General features: G+C 51.2%; 1 protein-coding gene across 9 annotated transcripts in view; it reads left to right on the top strand.

The window, feature by feature from the left end:
- The window catches only part of C20H19orf47 (chromosome 20 C19orf47 homolog), a 53044-nt gene that overhangs the window by 13903 nt on the left and 21184 nt on the right, over nucleotides 1–17957 (top strand). For 6 of the 9 annotated variants that reach the window (XM_055369430.2, XM_004060745.5, XM_019015765.3 and 3 more), the window contains 5 exons: nucleotides 671–749; nucleotides 6027–6164; nucleotides 8082–8234; nucleotides 10503–10573; nucleotides 12203–13516. In XM_055369430.2, coding sequence (XP_055225405.1) covers nucleotides 671–749; nucleotides 6027–6164; nucleotides 8082–8234; nucleotides 10503–10573; nucleotides 12203–12697 — 936 coding nt within the window. In that variant the 3' untranslated portion in view covers nucleotides 12698–13516. Of the gene's footprint in view, nucleotides 1–670; nucleotides 750–6026; nucleotides 6165–8081; nucleotides 8235–10502; nucleotides 10574–12202; nucleotides 13517–17957 lie in introns of those variants that run through there. The other 3 variants (XM_055369433.1, XM_055369432.1, XM_055369431.1) reach the window with 3 other exon arrangements.

The raw sequence follows: 17957 nt of genomic DNA, 5'->3' as shown, positions 1-17957 counted from the left end.
GTTTTTATAATTTTAGTAGAGATGGGGTTTTGCCATGTTGCCCAGGGTGGTCTTGAACTCCTGGCCTCAGGTGATCCACCTGCCCCGGCCTCTCAAAGGGCTGGGATTACAGGTGTGAGCCACCGTACCTGGCCATCTTTCACCTATTTTTGAGACAGGGTCTCACTCTGTCGCCCAGGCTAGAATGCAGTGGTACAATCACAGCTTACTGCAGCCTCAAACTCCTGGGCTCAAGCAATCCTACCACCTCAGCCCCTGAATAATTGGGAGTACAGGTGTGTGACACCATGCTTGGCTAGTTTTTTAATTTTTTCTAGAGATAAGCTTCCCACTGTGTTGGCCAGGCTGGTCTCAAACTCCTGACCTCAGGTGATCCACCCGCTTCGGCCTCCCGAAGTGCTGGGATTACAGGCGTGAACCACCGCACCTGGCCTATTTTTTCAATAGGTGAGGAGGCTGAACTTCAGATATATATATCTGAATATACTGGTCAGATATTTTATAGAGTGTCCCTCAGTTTGGAGGTATCTGATGCTTTCTTATGGTTAGGAGTGAAATGTGTTAGAATCTTCTCTAGCAGTCAGGTGTTGATCCTTGTGGTGTTGCTTAGATCTCTAGGTTCATGCATGATTCTTTTGTGGTGACCCAGGTGCCTGTTCTTTTTTCACAGGACATGTGCAAAGCTGCCACTGAGTCAGTACCCTGCAGCCCTAGCCCCCTTGCAGGCGAAATTCGCCGTGGCACTAGTGGTGAGTCCTAACTATTCAGGCCTCTTTTCCTTGATTTTTATACCCTGTCAGTGAAGGGAACACGTCTGGCCATCCCATCCCCGCCTGTAATTTGCAAAGGTAGAAACAAAGCCATTGGAGGCATTCTTACTCTTCTTTTAGGGGAAAAAATAAACTGGGTAGTGAATGGCTGTACACACAGTCAATTGTCATCTGTGGTCATTAAGTTCTGTAAAGTTAATATGTACACTTAGTGAATTCTTAGCTCCTAGAAGAAATACAGAGCAATGGAGAATCCGTTGCTCCTGTGGGAAATACTAGGTTAGGTTCCTGCAAGCCTGTCATCAAATATATAGCTTTATTTTATGCGTGTCTCCTTTTAAAGGCACTGTAGTTAATACATAATGTTGATTTCATTAACCGGGAACTCATAGCCAACAACACTGTAACTCATTCCTGCACAATGCTTATCTCACACACACATTTTTTTGATCAGGTACATCATACACTTCTTACATTTAGGAAGCCAGACAGCACTTCAACACTGTGCTTTGAGGGCCATTTTATTTATTTATTTATTTATTTTCTTATTTATTTATTTTTTTTGAGATGGAGTTTCTGTTGCCCAGGCTGGAGTACAGTGGCACGATCTCGGCTCACTGCAACTTCCGCTTCCCGGGTTCAAGCAGTTCTCTTGCCTTAGTCTCCGTAGTAACTGGGATTACAGGCACCTGCCACCACATCCAGCTAATTTTTTTATTTTGAGTAGAGACGTGGTTTCACCATGTTGGCCAGGCTGGTCTTGAACTCCTGACTTCAAGTGATCTGCCTGCTTCGGCCTCCCAAAGTGCTGGGATTATAGGCGTGAGCCACCGCTCCCGTCCAGGGTCTATTTTAAACAGCAAAATCACCAACAAAATGTGAAAAATGTTCACATTCATGACATCAAGTAGACTGGGCAAAGGACGCTTGTTTACAGAGCGGGACCTGAAACAAGAGGGTGAGAATGCCTTCTTTGTCCTCATTTGGGAACGTGTCTGGAGCAACCCAAAATGTTCTCTGTGTGTGTCTGTGAATGACAGTGAAAGCACTGCCTGTATTGATTTTGGGGTTACAAATACATTTGAATGAGTAGGCAAGTTTGCAAATATGGAATCTATGAATGATGAGTATTGACTGTATTTATATTTTTTCTTTTTCTTTTTTTTTTTGAGATGGAGTCTCCCTCTGTTGCCCAGGCTGGAGTACAGTGGCGCGATCTTGGTTCAGTGCAACCTCCGCCTCCCGGGTTCAAGCAATTCTCCTGCCTCAGCCTCCCGAGTAGCTGGGATTACAGGTGCCTGCCACCACGCCCGGCTAATTTTTGTATTTTTAGTAGACAGAATTTCACCCTGTTGGCCAGGCTGGTTTTGAACACCTCAGGTGATCCACCCGCCTCAGCCTCCCAAAGTGCTGGGATTATAGGCGTGAGCCACCACTGCACCTGACCTTTTTTTTTTTTTCCTTGAGATAGAGTCTCGCTGTGTTGCCTATGTTGGAGTGCGATGGCACGCTTAGCTAACTGCAAACTCTGCCTCCCAGGTTAAGTGATTCTTGTGCCTCAGTCACCCAAGTATCTGGGATTACATGTGTGTGCCACCATGCCCAGCCAATTTTTGTATTTTTAGTAGAGACAGAGTTTTGCCACATTTGCCAGGCTAGTCTTAAACTCTTGACTTCAAACGATCCACCCATCTCAGCCTCCCAAAGTGCAGGCATGAGCCACTGTACCTGGCTATTTTTGGTTTTTAAAAGCAGTATGATAACCTTTTTTTTTTTTTTTTTGAGATGGAGTTTCGCTTTTGTGGCTCAGGCTGGAGTGCAATGGCAAGATCTCGGCTCACTGCAACCTCCACCTCCTGGGTTCAAGCGATTCTCCTGCCTCAGCCTCCTGAGTTGCTGGCATTACAGGTGCCTGCCACCATGCCCAGCCAATTTTTGTTATTTTTAGTAGAGACGAGGTTTTACCATGTTGGCCAGGCTGGTCTCGAACTCCTGACTGTAGGTGATCCACCCACCTTGGCCCCCCAAAGTGTTGGGATTACAGCCATTAGCCACCACACCCGACAGACACCTTTTTTAAAAATAAACTTTAAAATTTTAATATACACATTAGCTTCCCTTTGCTGATAACTAAGCCGCCCAAAACTGTGCTTTAAAACACAGACATGTATTTTTATTTTTTGAGATGGGAGTCTCACTCTGTTGCCCAGGCTGGAGTGTAGTGGTGCAGTCATAGCTCACTGTAGCCTCAAAGTCCTGGGCTCAAGTGATCCTCCTGCCTCAGCCTCCTGAATAGCTGGGATTACAAGCACAAGCCACCATGTCTTGCTAAAACATGGGTGTTTATTTCTCATGATTTTGTGGGTTGGCTGGTCAGTTCTGCTCTAGGCCAGCTCAGCTGATTTTGGTGGTCACCTGGCAGCTAGGTTGAAGCCAGGTTGACGGCCGCATTCACATATCTGATGGTTGTCCTGATGTTATCTGGGCCCACAGGGTGACTTGGCTACGTGTTCATAATTATCTAGCTGGCTAGCCTGGGCTTGTTCACAGTGGTGGTTGCAGGGTTCCTAAAAGCAGCAGAAGAGGGCCGGCCCCAGTGTGCAAAGCACCTCTTAAGCCACTGCTTACACAACATTTGCTCTTGTCCTGTTGGCCAAAGCAAGTTACATGGCTAAGTCCAGAGTCATTGTGGGCAGGGCCTACCCAAAGATGTGGATGCAAAGAAGCTGAGCAAATTAGGGTTTGTTTCTGCAACACTCCTCCATAACATACATTCAGGAAAGCATTCACTCATAATATTACAGCGGGATGCCATTCACAGATGGGACACCCATGTAGCCAGCACCCAAATCCAGCAATGGAAACATGAGCAGCCTGCCAGAATCCCCCGTGCCCCCTCCCAGCCACCACATTGTCTCCAGGGTACCCACTACCCTGATTGCTAACAGCACACATTAGTTTTACCAGTCTTTCAAATCTTTATAAATGAAATGTCCAGCTGGGTATGGTGGCCCATGCCTTTAATCCCAGCACTTTGGGAGGCCCAGGTGGGAAGATCACTTGATGCTAGGCATTTGAGACCAGCCTGGGCAACATAGTGAGACCCTGTCCCTACAAAAATTAGTAAATTAGCTGTGGGAGGCTTGGGAGGCTGAGGTGGGAGGATTGCTCAAGCCCAGGACTTTGAGGCTGCAGTGAGTTATGATGGCACCACTGTACTCCATCATCATGGGCAACAGAGTGAGACCCTGTCTCAAAAAAAAAAGAGGGCCGGGTGTGGTGGCTCACACCTGTAATCCCAGCATTTTGGGAGGCCAAGGTGGGCGGATCACGAGGTCAGACCTCGAGAGATCGAGACCATCCTGGCTAACATGGTGAAACCCCGTCTCTACTAAAAATACACAAAAAAATTAGCCGGGCATGGTGGTGGGCGCCTGTAGTCCCAGCTACTCGGGAGGCTGAGGCACGAGAATGGTGTGAACCTGGGAGGCAGAGCTTGCAGTGAGTCAAGATCGCGCCACTGCACTCCAGCCTGGGCGACAGAGCAAGACTCTGTCTCAAAAAAAAAAGAAAAAAAAGAAAGAGAAAATAAATGAAAATAAATAAATAAAAAGAGAAGGGGAAACAGGCAAAGAAAGGGGTGGGAAAATGCTCTAAAAACAACATTCCTGAGATGATCACTTTTACACACTTTAGAACATTGAATGATGTGTCTGTCAGGAGGGGGAAAGAGAACAGTTCTTTGTATTCTGATATCCTGACTGCAACGCAAATGCGAGACAGAGTAAAGACAGAGTTGGTTGCTTAACCGCCACCCAAATGGGGCTTGCCTGTCATGATGATAAAGCATCACATTCCTGACATCTTTTCAGCTGCATATTTCCCTCTGGGTACAGCAGGAGAGGTAGGGCCCTCTTAACAGCTTGCCTTTTATAGCAGAAAATCCTGATCCTATTGCACTCAGCTAGGTAAAGAGTATTGTGAATGGAGGCTCTCACAGGACAGATTCTGCATAGCCAGAGAGTTTGCAGCCATTAGACATAAAGCCACCCATCCAACCTGAAAAATGTCTGAAGAAGTGCTGGGGTATATTATTAACAGAGGAGAGAGAGCAGGCCTGAAAACCAAGAATTTCTTCCTGCAGAGAGGGAGGAGGTCCGATAGGGAAGGATCTGTCCTGGGACATCTGGGTACCAATAATGTCCTGATGCCTGACCTGGGTGATGGGTACTTGGGGGTCACGTTTTATTAAATGGTCTGTGATGGTTTAATGTAGTTTTCTTTTTTTTTCCCCCCGTTTTTGAGACTGGGTTTCACTCTGTTGCCCAGGCTGGAGTGCAGTAGTGCGATCACAGCTCACTGCAGCCTTGACCTCCTGGGCTCAAGTGATCCTCTTGCCTCAGCCTCCTGAGTATCTGGGACTACAGGCACGTGCCACCATGCCTGGCTGATTTTTTGTATTTTTGGTAGAGATGGGATTTTGCCATGTTGCCCAGGCTGGTCTTGAACTGGGTTCAAGTGATCCATCCCCCTAGGCCTCCCAAAGTGCAGGGATTACAGACATGCGCCCTTGTGCCTGTCCTCAGAAACCACTTTAGGCACTGGATACAGCAGTAAACAGACACAGCCTCCTCGTGGAGCTTATGTTTTTGTGAGTGAGTTTACCAGTAAACAAATAGAGTTTAATGTCAAGCAGTTGTAAGGGCTGTGAAGAAAATGAAAGTGGGTAAGGGTGATAGAGGTTGAGGAGGTGCTGTTTTTGATGGGGTGGTCAGGGAAGTTTTCTCTGAGGAGTTGCCATCAGAGAGGAGGCCTGAATGATGAGACGCAGCAATTCCGCTGTGCTTGGGGAACTGCATGCCAGGCAGAAGGAACAGCAGGGACCCTGAAGAAGCGCCTACTTGCTGGGTGAGGAAGATCCTGGAGACCAGCATGGCTGAAGCAGCTCCGGGAGGGGCGAAGCGAACTCAGCACGAGGCTGGGTGACTGATGGGTGAGGTGTGATCAGAACTAGTGTGGTCTAGAGCCTCAGGAAAGGCTCCCAGGATAGGGAGGGATGGGCTAGTTCCTGGGGAGATGCAGCCCACCCTGCCCCCAAGCATCCCCATCACGAGTACCGTGCAGTTACAGGGTGACACCCACTGACCTTCTCATTCAGTCTCAAGCCTCACCTTCTCCATCCTGACCCTGAGACTGCTGGATTGAGGCCTGTCTTCCAGGACCCCACCCGACCGGACTCTCCTTTTCTCCCCACAGCTGCCTCCCGAATGATCACCAACAGCCTGAACCATGACTCTCCACCCAGCACACCCCCCAGGCGCCCGGACACCAGCACCTCCAAGATCTCGGTCACTGTGTCCAACAAGATGGCAGCAAAGAGTGCCAAGGCCACTGGTGAGGGAACATGGGCAGGTGGTAGGAGGAGCTGGAGGGGAACGTGGGTTGGTAGGAGGTGTTGGGGGTCATGCTTCCAATCTTGTAAGGTGCTTTGAAGGCCACAAGGTATACAAAACATTTGAACCTGAATCACCTCTGTAAACTTGGTCAAGGTGCCATACGTCTGTGGGCCTCACTTTCTTCATCTGTAGCATGGGGGGTGGCGATACCCCACCCAGGAGGATGGACAGAAGCACCTGAGTTGGTATGTTGAGGCATGTGTGCATTGCCTTCTCACTCGGGTTCAGGCTTTGTGAACAGGTGTTCACCGAGCCCCCTACTTGTGCCCAGCTCTGTGCTTGATGCCTGGGGTCATAGGTTAAGAAACTCTTGCCTCCTCTTAGCAGCCAAGGGATCCATCCTTGAAAACCTTCAGTCTGATCCTGTAACCCCCTGGGCTGTAACTCTCCGGGGCTCCCCATTATTCCAGTAATAAAGGGCATCTTCCCCGCGTGGTCTGTAGGGCCCTGCCTCATGTAAATTCATCTCTTGCATCGCCCCACTTTGCATGCTCGCTTGCTCCCCTCCAGCCTCCTTCCCATCATGGGGCCTTTGCTCCTGGTGACCCCTTGGCCTGAGCACTCTTCCTTCCCAGAGTGCTCCATGTTGGCCTCTGTCCTCCTCCAGGTCTCAGCTTGAGAGCTGGGAATGGGCCTGCAGTCACTGGGCTCCCAGGCCTTCCCATCCACCATGCTCTTAAACCTTTGCTGGACCCATCCCCACAGCAATGACCTCATGGTGTCATAAGGCAAATGTGGAAACTGAGGCCCAGGGTGCTTCATGTTTCTGACACCCACTCCTATCACGCCCCGTCCACCTCCATCACAAAGTCTCCCCTTTGTCCTGCAGGTTTGGAAGTGCCTAACCCTCTTCTGGCCTTTGATTTGTGTGCCACGAGCAAAAAAGTTAAAATCAGGCTGGGCATGGTGGCTCATGCCTATAATCCCAGCACTTTGGGAGGCTGAGGCAGGAGGATCACTTGAGCCCAGGAGCTCAAGACCAACCTGCACAAGATGATGAAACCCTGTCTCTACATTTAAAAAAAAAAAAAAAAAAGTAGGCTGGGCGGGGTGGCTCACACCTGTAATCCCAGAACTTTGGGAGGCCGAGGCGGGTGGATCACCTGAGGTCAGGAGTTCAAGAGCAGCCTGACCAACATGGTGAAACCCCATGTCTACCAAAAATACAAAAATTAGCTGGGCATGGTGGCACATGCCTGTAATCCCAGCTACTTGGGAGGCTGAGGCAGGAGAATCGATTGAACCTAGGAGGCAGAGGTTGTAGTGAGCTGAGATCGTGCCATTGCACTCCAGACTGGGCAACAAGAACAAAAACTCAGTCTCAAAAAAAAAAAAAAAAAATCAGTGTAACAAAGTATTGCGAAGATGGCAAGCCTGGGAGCAATTGGCTCTTTTAACCCTTAACACGTTTGAGGGGATTCATTTTTTAAATTGAGGTGTAACTTATGCACAATCCACCACTCATAAGTGTACACAGCTCAAGTGCTTGTTGACAAGTGAGTGCAGCCATAAAGCACTGCCTGCTTGGAGCTCTAGAACCTTTCCACCACCCAGCAGGTTCCCCATCCGAGGGGATGTGGGCTGGGCTGGGCCAGAAACCTGCTTGGAATAGGGACAGAGCCACAGAAAGCCTGGGAGGCCTGCCACAGCCTGGGGATTCTGAGCAGCTTCTGTGACCTCGTGTTACAGAGACCTGAGTTTCTCTGTGGTTCGGTCAGTGGTGATGTGGGTGGTTGGGAAGGTAAGGGATTCCAGTCGTGAATGTGTGGAGATAAAGGACACCTAGTGTCCAGCTTCCATCCTGGGAGAACGTTCTGTCTCAGAGAGTGCTGATACCCCTGCTTTCTTCCCCCAGCAGCCCTGGCCCGCCGGGAGGAGGAGAGCCTGGCTGTTCCTGCCAAGCGGCGCCGGGTCACTGCTGAGATGGAGGGGAAGTACGTCATCAACATGCCCAAAGGCACCACACCCCGCACCCGCAAGATCCTGGAGCAGCAGCAGGCTGCAAAAGGTACTGGCCCATCAGGGGCATGCTTCCCTGTGGGGTCCATGTCCCTCCCTCTGCATCACACAGGGCCCGTCATATCCTACAGACGGTGGCTGAGAAGCAGGTTCTAACGGGGATGCAGGAGCCGTAGGCCAAGGGGACAGTGATGGTGGCTGCAGAGGAGGGAAATACATCACCTCTGCCCTCTGATCCTGCAGTTAGTGTAGCTGGGCTCCTTGGCACCTCTTCCCCAAGGGGCAGGAGCAACGATAGAGTGATGGCCTGCTGTGAAATGAGTGGCTGTGCTTAGCCAAGGGCAAATACCCCAAAGTGGCATCGTTAATATGAACCAGAGGAGACGAGTGGAGATATAGTCCAAAGCTAGGCCTTCTGACTTGGAGTACAGAGATGATCTCTTGGTCGGGTGTGGTGACGCACACCTGTAATTCCAGCACTTTGGGAGTCTGAGGTGGGAAGATTGCTTGAGCCTAGGAGTTCAAGCGTGCAACATAGTGAGCCCCTATCTCTATTAAAAAGGCTGGGCGCGGTGGCCCATGCCTGTAACTCCAGCACTTTCAGATGGTACAGAAACATATTCAGTAAAAACAAACTCTTTTCCCTCACTCCCATATCCCCGTCTCTTGTTAACCTTTCCAGACCAGCATCTATGTACATATATAACACATATATAGGCAGTTTTTTGTTTTTTAGTTTTAATTTTTATTTTTTTGTGATAGGGTCTCACTTCATCACCCAGGCTGGGGTTCAGTCAGTGGCACCTTGTCAACTCACTGGAGTCTCCTCGACCTCCCAGGTTCAAGCAGTCCTGCCTCAGCCTCCCGAGTAGCTGGGACTACAGGCTCATGCCACCATGCCCACCTAATTTTTGTATTTTTTGTAGAGAGGGGGTTTTGCCATGTTGCCCAGGCTGGTCTCAAACTCCTGAGCTCAAGTGATCTGCCTGCTTCACCTTTCCAAATTGCTAGGATTACGGGTATGAGCCACCACACTCAGCCTAGTTTTTCTTTTTTAAACACAAATAGTATTTGTGTTTAAAATGTAAGTATTGTTCTATAACTTTTTTTTTTTTTTTTGAAACGGAGTCTTGCTCTGTTACCCAGGCTGGAGTGCAGTGGCACAATCTTGGCTCACTGCAACTTCTGCTTCCTGAGTTCAAGTGATTCTCCTGCCTCAGTCTCCCAAGCATCTGGGATTACAGGTGCACGCCACCGTGCCCGGCTAATTTTTATATTTTTAGTAGAGACGGGGTTTCATCATGTTGGCCAGCCTGGTCTCAAACTCCTGACCTCGGGTGATCCACCTGCCTCGGCCTCCCAAAGTGCTGGGATTACAGGCGTGAGCCACCACGCCTGGACCTAACTTTTCTTTTCTTTTCTTTTTTTTTTTTTGAGACAGAGTCTTGCTCTGTTGCCTGGACTGGAGTGCTGTGGTATGAACATGGCTCACTGCAGCCTCGACCTCCTGGGTTCCTACCTTACCTCCCCAGTAGCAGGGACTATAGATGTGGGCCACCACGCCCAGCTAATTTTTAAATTCTGGTTTCTAACTCCTAGGCTCATGCTATCTGCCCACCACCGCCTCCCACCATGTTGGGATTACAGACATGAGCCACCACTCTTGGCATGTTCTATAACTTTTTTGTTCATATATATATATTTAGAGGTGGGGTCTCACTATATTACCCAGGTTGTTCCCAAACTCCTGGGCTCAGGTGATCCACCTGCCTCAGCCTCCCAAAGGGATTAGAGGTACACCCTGCCATGCCTGGCCCATGTTCTATAAATTTTTTGTTGAGATCTTCTCATATTAATGCAGGTAGATCTTCTTCATTCTTTTTTTAATGGTTGTTTATTATTTCCAGAGTATTCATATACCATAATTTAGTAACCATTCTATTGATGGCTATTAGGTTATAATTTAGGGGAGGATGCACTACCACTCATCAGATTCTCTCAGAGGTCCCTAACCCCGAGAAGTGAAAGGAACATGCAGGCACTAAGAACTCTTCCCGTGCACACAGTTCATGAGCTAGTGCTGAGGTGTAGGGAATCTGCCAGTTGTAGCTGGTCTTTCCCACATTTGGCTCTAGCCAGATAGGGGTGGGTTAGGGTCAGTGTGAGCCAACAGTGTAGACATAACACCCAACTCAGCACAGTCTGGCCCTGCCTGTCCCAGAGCTACTGGTGTCTGAGCTGCCTTGGTGTCTGTACAGAGCTCAGCCTAGGCCTGGCCCACCGGGGCCTCTCCCTGATGGCTTCACTTCCCTCCCAGGTCTCCATAGGACGTCTGTGTTTGACCGCCTCGGCGCCGAGACCAAGGCAGACACCACGACAGGGAGTAAAGTGAGTGGGGATGGGGGAGCGATTCTGGGCGTGCAAGCTGTTGTCCTCCCTGAGCGGTGCTCCTGACTCTTTAACACATCTCAACCTCACTCGGCCCAGGGCCGTCTAACCTGCCTTTCCAGCCTCAGTTCCTGGCTTTGCACTGGCGGCTTTCCCATCTGTCTTCTGCCGTGGCTTCTTTCCCAGTTTCCAGCCCTGGGGGTCCAGTACTCCTTGATGCCTCCCACCCACCATGTCCCCAACTGGTCTTAGTGTCTTTCCCCATGTCAGCCCTCTCCTGGGCCCCCATCTGGGGGCTGCCTGCCCTCCCCATTGCAGTCTGTCAGTGGGTCTGATGACTCTATTGTCTCTCCCTCCTCTGCCACCTCTCCCTGTCAGGATAGGATGATAGCCTCCTGAATGGTCTCGCACAGCTACCATGGACCCCAGCCCCTATCCCCACAGCAGCAGTGTGTGCGGCCCACAGGACAGGGCCCGTCCCCTCACTGGAAGCCCTGCAGAGGCTCTTCACTGTGCCCATGACGCAGCCTGTACTTCCTGCCACGGCCCGCAGTCCCACAGGCCCCAGGCCTGGTGTGTAGTTCATAGTACACCCTGAAGCCCACAGGGGCCTGACTGCGTGGCTTTGGCCATGTCACTTAAGTCCTTTGTACTTCAGCCTCCTCATCTGTATAGACCCACCTCCAAGGATGGCTGTAGGGTTAAGATCATCCCCGCATGGTGCTGGGGTGTGCGGCGCCTGTTGGTGAACTATTGCAGAGCCCCCCAGCTGCGTTTCCTGCCTGCCAGTGTCCTGCTCTGCAGGGTGCAGCAACTCGGGCTTGCTCATTTCCAAGAATCTTACCATGAGGAGGATGGGAACACTCAGGATCATGTGGCTGGAAGTTCCAGCCCTATGAAGAGTTGGGCACATAGCGAGTGCTCAATACATAGGATTATGCTTCCTGCCTTCAGGGCATAGCACATGCTCTTTTCTTTGCTAATTCATCTTGGAGGGCCTGGCTTCAAAGTTGGTGCCTCAGGGAAGGTTCCTCTGGACTGATGAGGAGCCACCCCTGTCTTCTGCCCTCCAGCTGTCCTTCTCCATCTAGAACGTGTTACTGTCATTCTTGCAGAATTATTTGTGTCATTTCTGATGCCAAGCCTGTCTTCCCCACTGGACTGTGAGCCCCATGAGGGCAGAGCTGAGACTGTCTTGGTCATCACTGTGTCCCTAGCACTGCCGGCCTAGGACCAGGTACAATATAGAGTTGGGACTCAAAATATTCGTGGAGTGAATGACCAGATTAATCTCTCCACTCCACTCATGCCCACCTATTGACCTTGCAAATGACATTCCCTTTGTGCGGCACTCCTGTCCTCTTCCCTCTTTCTTAGACCTACTTCCAGCTCAGATGTCCCCTCTCTCAGGGCGCCATCCCTGAACTTCTAGGAAGGTCAGGTACTTCCTCTGGGCTCCTCCAGTCCCCTGGACTCCCCCATCATGGCTCTCGCCACTATCTGGGGTGTCAGTGATGGGTGTTTCTCCCAACTGTGAGTCCCAGGAGGCCAGGCACAGAGGAAGCAGCTCTCCGTGAATGTGTGTTGAGTGACTCAGTGACTCATTCATCCTGTCTCTGACCTCCACAGCCCACAGGAGTCTTCAGCCGCCTGGGGGCCACCCCAGAAACGGACGAGGATCTGGCTTGGGACAGCGACAATGACAGCAGCAGCTCTGTCTTGCAGTATGCTGGGGTCCTGAAGAAGCTAGGACGGGGCCCAGCCAAGGCCAGTCCCCAGCCAGCACTGACTGTCAAAGCCAAGGCCACAAGCTCAGCGACAACGGCCGCTGCCCCGACGCTGCGGCGCCTGGCGGTTTCCTCATGGTCTGGGCTTGAGAGGAAGCCGGAGTCCTTGTCTAAAGTCAGCATCATCAAGAGACTGGGCGCAGCTGCCCTTGTGCCCGAGGCCCAGGACAGCCAGGTCACCAGCACCAAGAGTAAGTCCTCAGCCGAGGTCAAGGTCACCATTAAGAGGACTCTGGTGGGGCCCCGGGGAAGCAGCTCCAGCGAGGGCCTTGGTGCCCAGATGGACCACACGGGCACTGTGAGCGTGTTCAAAAGACTGGGCCGCAGGACCTTCTAGCCCACCTGTGGGCGGGGTGCAGGCAGCAGAGCCTGCGGGCATCTGCCCTGGCCGCCCCAGGCTCCTGGCTTCATCACGCCTCCCACCAGCTCCTGGATGACACAGCTTGTCTCCCTCGGGCTCTAGAGCTAGGCCCGAGCATTCGGGGGATCACCCCATTTCTCCTAGCCTGGGATGGTCGTCGCAGCTGGCCTGGCCCGCTCCAGGACTCCCCTTCTCTCATGTCCTCTGTGCTTTCTTCTCTGGCTGTGGCCTTGGCAGAACCCACTTTTCTACCTCTCCCAAGTGCCAGGGGGCCTCTTCCTCTCCTACATTACCCTTCTTCCCCTGAGCAGGGTCTGCTGCCTCAGACCCCAGCTCATCAGCCTCCCTGTCCCCCTCAACTGAGTGGGTGTCACCTGGTGGGCCTCCTTTCCCCCACTCCCCACTGACCTCCCTCACTCCTCTGCGCCTCCCCCCACTGCTGTGACTTCTCTCTCTCCCTGTCTTCACTTTGTTCATTTCTCTTCTGTTTTCTGTCCCCGTGGCAAGGCCCGACTGTCCGCTGCGTCCTGCCCGACCCTCCTGTACCTCCGGCCTCCCAGCGGCCCCCTCGTCGGCGGTGGCGTCGAGCCTGTTGAGACTGTTAGCCGCCCTCTACTCCCAGGCTGGAGGGACCTCTCCAGACTCTGGGCTGCGGCTGAGGCGCATCCGTTTTCCTGCCCTGGGCATCTGTCTCTGAAAGTCTATGGCGGGTGGTGGGCAAGGGGCACTGGGAAGGGAGGCCAGTGCCTAGAGTGAAGACAGCTGCTGTTTTAATATATTTTTGTGACTTTCAAATCATTTCCCCCCCTCCTTCAGGGTGAGTTGCAGGACTGGTTCACACTATGCACAGCGCGGGCTGGGGATGGTGGCAGAGGACTGGGCTGTGTCTCTGAAGGTCAGGCTTCCTGCACACACATGGTCCATGTCCCTGCTGCAAGCCCTGAGTCAAGGGGAGTAATGGCCACAGTCACCATTCAGTTAGGCCGCCCCCTGCCTCCAATAAGCCGTAGTGGTTTTGTCACTCTATCCCCTCCCCCCATGGATTTCACCTGCCTGTTGGCACCTTTCCAAATGATGGGCTCCGCTTGTGAGACCATGAGTTTCCACTGGTTTGGTCGCCCACCCCTCCCTGCTGCACAGCGCCCCTGAGCCAGGCCTGTCCTAGGAGCTGGTAGCAGGTAGTGAGCAGGGCCTCTCCAGGGATGGGGTGTAGGTAAAGCGGTGGTGCTGGCCAAGGAATCCGAGGAGTGGGAGAAAGTGGCCAGGGCCGCTTCAGGGGTTGTGGATTGGAAGGCCTTGCAGAAGGGGTGACATGGAGGCCAAGCTGGGAATGTGGCTTCATGAAGTTCAGGAGGAGAGCTTTCAGGCAGAGGGACAGCCAGGGGCAGAGGTGCTGAGGTGGGACAAGGAACAGGAAGAAGGTTGGTGGCTGTGAGTGAGGGCGGGCCCTGCTTCCAGCATGAGGCAGAGGTGGGTGGGCAGGGGCTAGGTGGCTGGGGGTGTTGTGATCAAGGAGGAGGAATGTGCACAGTGACCCGGGAGTGCTGGATCGGGAGGATTTGGAGCTGGGATGTGCTGAGCTGAGTTTCATTTAGGATCGTCGCTCTGGCTTCTGTGAGGAGAAGGAATGGCTGGGAGGGCTGGGGTGGATGCCACTGCAGCAGTCCAGGCGGGAAGCCAGGATGGCTGCGAGGGCATGGCAGTGGGGAGCAGGGAAGAGGGCCGCTTGGGCTGCTTAGGGTGTGCTTTGGAGGAAGAGCTGTGGGATGTGCTGATGGGTTGGAAGTTGGGGCCAGAGAAGATGAGAATCATAGGGCCTGCCTAGATGTTAGACCGGAGCATCTGGGGGAACGGCTGTTAACAGAGAAGGGGAGACGGGAGGAAGGTCAAGGACGAGGGAGCTGTGTTCTGACTGCATTGCGCCTGTTCGGGTCCCCGCTGGGGCTCAGGCGGACACCTGGGCTGGGGGTTCATGGCTGCTGACAGTGCGCAGGGTACAGCTGGAATCAAAGCCAAGGGCCTTGGCTGGGCGTGGTGGCTTACGCTTGTAATCCCAGCAGTTTGGGAGGCCAAGGCGGGTGGATCACAAGGTCAGGAGTTCGAGACCAGCCTGGCCAAGATGGTGAAACCCCGTCTCTACTAAAAATACAAAAATTAGCCGGGTGTGGTGACAGGTGCCTGTAATCCCAGCTACTTAGGAGGCTGAGGCAGGAGGATCGCTTGAACCCGGGAGGTGGAGGTTGCAGTGAGCTGAGATCGTGCCACTGCACTCCAGCCTAGGCAACAAGAGCGAGACTCCATCTCAAAAAAAAAAAAAAAAAAAAAAAAGCCAAGGGCCTGGTAATACCAGCTAGAAAGGGAGCATAGAGATTGGAGGGAACCCAGGAGGGAATCTGAGGCCCTTTCCCTGTTTAGAGAACAGGAACTGACAAAAAGAGACAGCCTAGGAGAGGTCAGGGGGTTGGAGGAGAATTAATGAGAGAGCAGGTAAAGATGAGACTAGATCTCATCCGTTTATTTATTTATTTTCATTGTGGGAAAATATACCTCATGTGAAATTTACAATTTTAACCATTTTATTTTATTTTTATTGTTTATTTTTTTTTTGAGTTAGAGTTTTGCTCTTGTTGCCCAGGCTGGAGGACAATGTCATGATCTTGGCTCACTGAAACCTCCACCTCCTGGGTTCCAGCTATTCTCCTGCCTCAGCCTCCCTGGTAGCTGGGATTACAGGCACCTGCCACCACTCGCAGCTAATTTTCATATTTTTAGTAGATGGGGTTTCACCACGTTGGCCAGGCTGGTCTCGAACTTCTGACCTTAGGTGATCCGCCCGCCTCAGCCTCCCAAAGTGCTGGGATTACAGGTGTGAGCCACCGCGCCTGGCCCATTTTAACTATTTTAAACTGTACCATTCAGTGGCATTAAGTACTTTCACACTGTTGTGTACCCTTCATCATCATCCATCTCCAGAACTTCTTTCATCTTCCTAAATCCATTATTTTCAGTTTTTCAGTTATGTCATATTGGGGGCCGACTGTGTGTCATGCAGTGTCCCAGGCACTGGGGATGGGGTGTGAAGGGCCGGACTTCAGGATGAGGGACAGCTGTAGAGAGCAGTAATAGATGCCTTTCTCTGTGGAGGCCCAGGCTAGACCCTCCTGAGACTGGCTGAGGCCTGACCTCAAAGGACAGCAAATGCTGGCCCTCAGATTCCAGGGGCCGCCCCTTCAGGTCTTTGCCACCAGGAAGAGCTCACACATGCGCACTTTCGCTGCTGAGCTTCAGCCTTCTTTGTTTCCTAATAATTACCTCTGATTCCACTTCATAAGTAATTTTAACAACTGCTGGGGTGAACTGGAAGAGTTCCAGTTGCTAAATTTAAGAGCCATGGTAATTTCTCAATGTGTAATAGGAACTGCAGTGATATAAAAACATATATAGGTAATTTACCACACAGGGTTTAGCTGTGCCAGGGAGATTCTCTTATTGTTGCGCTTTACAGAGGCACAGAGAGGGGAGTTAACTGCTGAAGGCCTCACCCAGCTGGCGGGTGGCAGGACTGAGTTTGACCCCAGGGAGCAGACTTCAGGATCCTTGCCCCTTAATCCCTACCCTGTGGTGCCTTTTAAAAATTTTTATTTTATTTTATATTTTATGGAGACGAGGTCTCACTATGTACCCTATGCTGGGCTCGAACTCTTGGGCTCAAGTGATGCTCTCTCACCGGCCTCCCAAAGTGCTGGGATTACAGACATGAGCCACTGCACCCAGCCACCTGGGCTGCCTTGATTGCAGATTTGAAACATAGCCCTTTTGGAGAAGGGTCAAGGCGGAGGTCTTAAGACAGTGATTTTGGACCTGGCATGGTGGCTCACGCCTGTAATCCCAGCACTTTGGGAGGCTGAGGCAGGTGGATCACTTGGAAGTCAGGAGTTCGGGACCAGCCTGGCCAACATGGCAAAACCCCATCTCTACTAAAAATACAAAAATTGGCTGGTGTGTTGGTACACGCCTGTAATCACAGCTACTTGGGAGGCTGAGACACGAGAATCACTTGAACCCAGGAGGCGGAGGTTGCAGTGAGCAGAGATCATACCACTACACTCCAGCCTGGGCGACAGAGTGAGACTGTCTCAAATAAAAACAAAAAAAACAGTGGATTTGGACTCTCTAGAGTCATCCTTGTGTAGATGTCCGCACCAACCTTATTGGCTTGTCCTAGGAAGCATTTGCAGCTAGGATGCTGCTCGCCTTGAGAGCCACATCCTTGTGACCTGAGCCGATGCCGCCTCCACCTCCCAGCTGCTCCAGAGTCACAGTGGCCCACCCGTTATACATTTGACTTGGCAGTTCTCCCGAGCCCGCCCCAACAGCTGTGACCCACAGGGGTAGATTTTTTTTTTTCACTGATTCTATTAAGCACTTTTTACTTTTAGTTTTTTAGAGACAGGGTCTTTCTATGTTGCCCAGGCTGGTCTCAAACTCCTAGTCTCAAGCGATCCTCGCATCTCAGCTTTCCAAAGTGTTGGGATTACAGGCATGAGCCACCATGCCCTGTCTGTTAGGCATTTTTGAGCATAAATAATACATTCACAGCCACGTTTGGTGGCTCATGCCTGTATTCCCAGCTACTTGTAAGGCTGAGGTGGGAGGATCCCTTGAGCCCAGGAGGTTGAGGCTGTAGTGAGCTGTGATCGCACCACTGCACTCCACTTGGGCAACAGAACAAGACTCTGTCTCGAAAAAAAAAAAAAAAAAATTAAGAATACATTCACATGGTTCAAAATGCAAAAGATACAAAAGTCTCTACAGTGAAAAGTATCTTCCCATGTCTCCTAGCCCCCTAGTCCCTTCCTCAGAGACTACAAATGTTAACCAATTTCTTGTGTAATCTTTCCAGTGAGATGTACACACACACACACACACACACACACACACACACACACACAGCAGAGGAGCATATAGGATCCATGTACAAGCATACACGTGTCTTAGTAGTCTAATTTATTTAACCAGTTCCTTTTTGAAGGAAATTCAGGTTGTTTCCTACCTCGTGCTATTACAAGTAGTCCTAGAATGAACAATTTTCCTTACACATGGGATCAATTCAGGGGTGACTTCAAAGAACACATTATTACATTACATTATTTAAGTGCAAATACTGGTGATGAGTCCGTTGCAGATCTGAACTAGCCTCTCCTCCAAGATGATTGGCATCCTTCAGGTGATTTAT

Source organism: Gorilla gorilla, chromosome 20 (genome assembly GCF_029281585.2).
Source record: "Gorilla gorilla gorilla isolate KB3781 chromosome 20, NHGRI_mGorGor1-v2.1_pri, whole genome shotgun sequence".
Classification (NCBI taxonomy): domain Eukaryota; kingdom Metazoa; phylum Chordata; class Mammalia; order Primates; family Hominidae; genus Gorilla; species Gorilla gorilla.
This window is presented reverse-complemented; position numbering and strand designations above follow the sequence as displayed.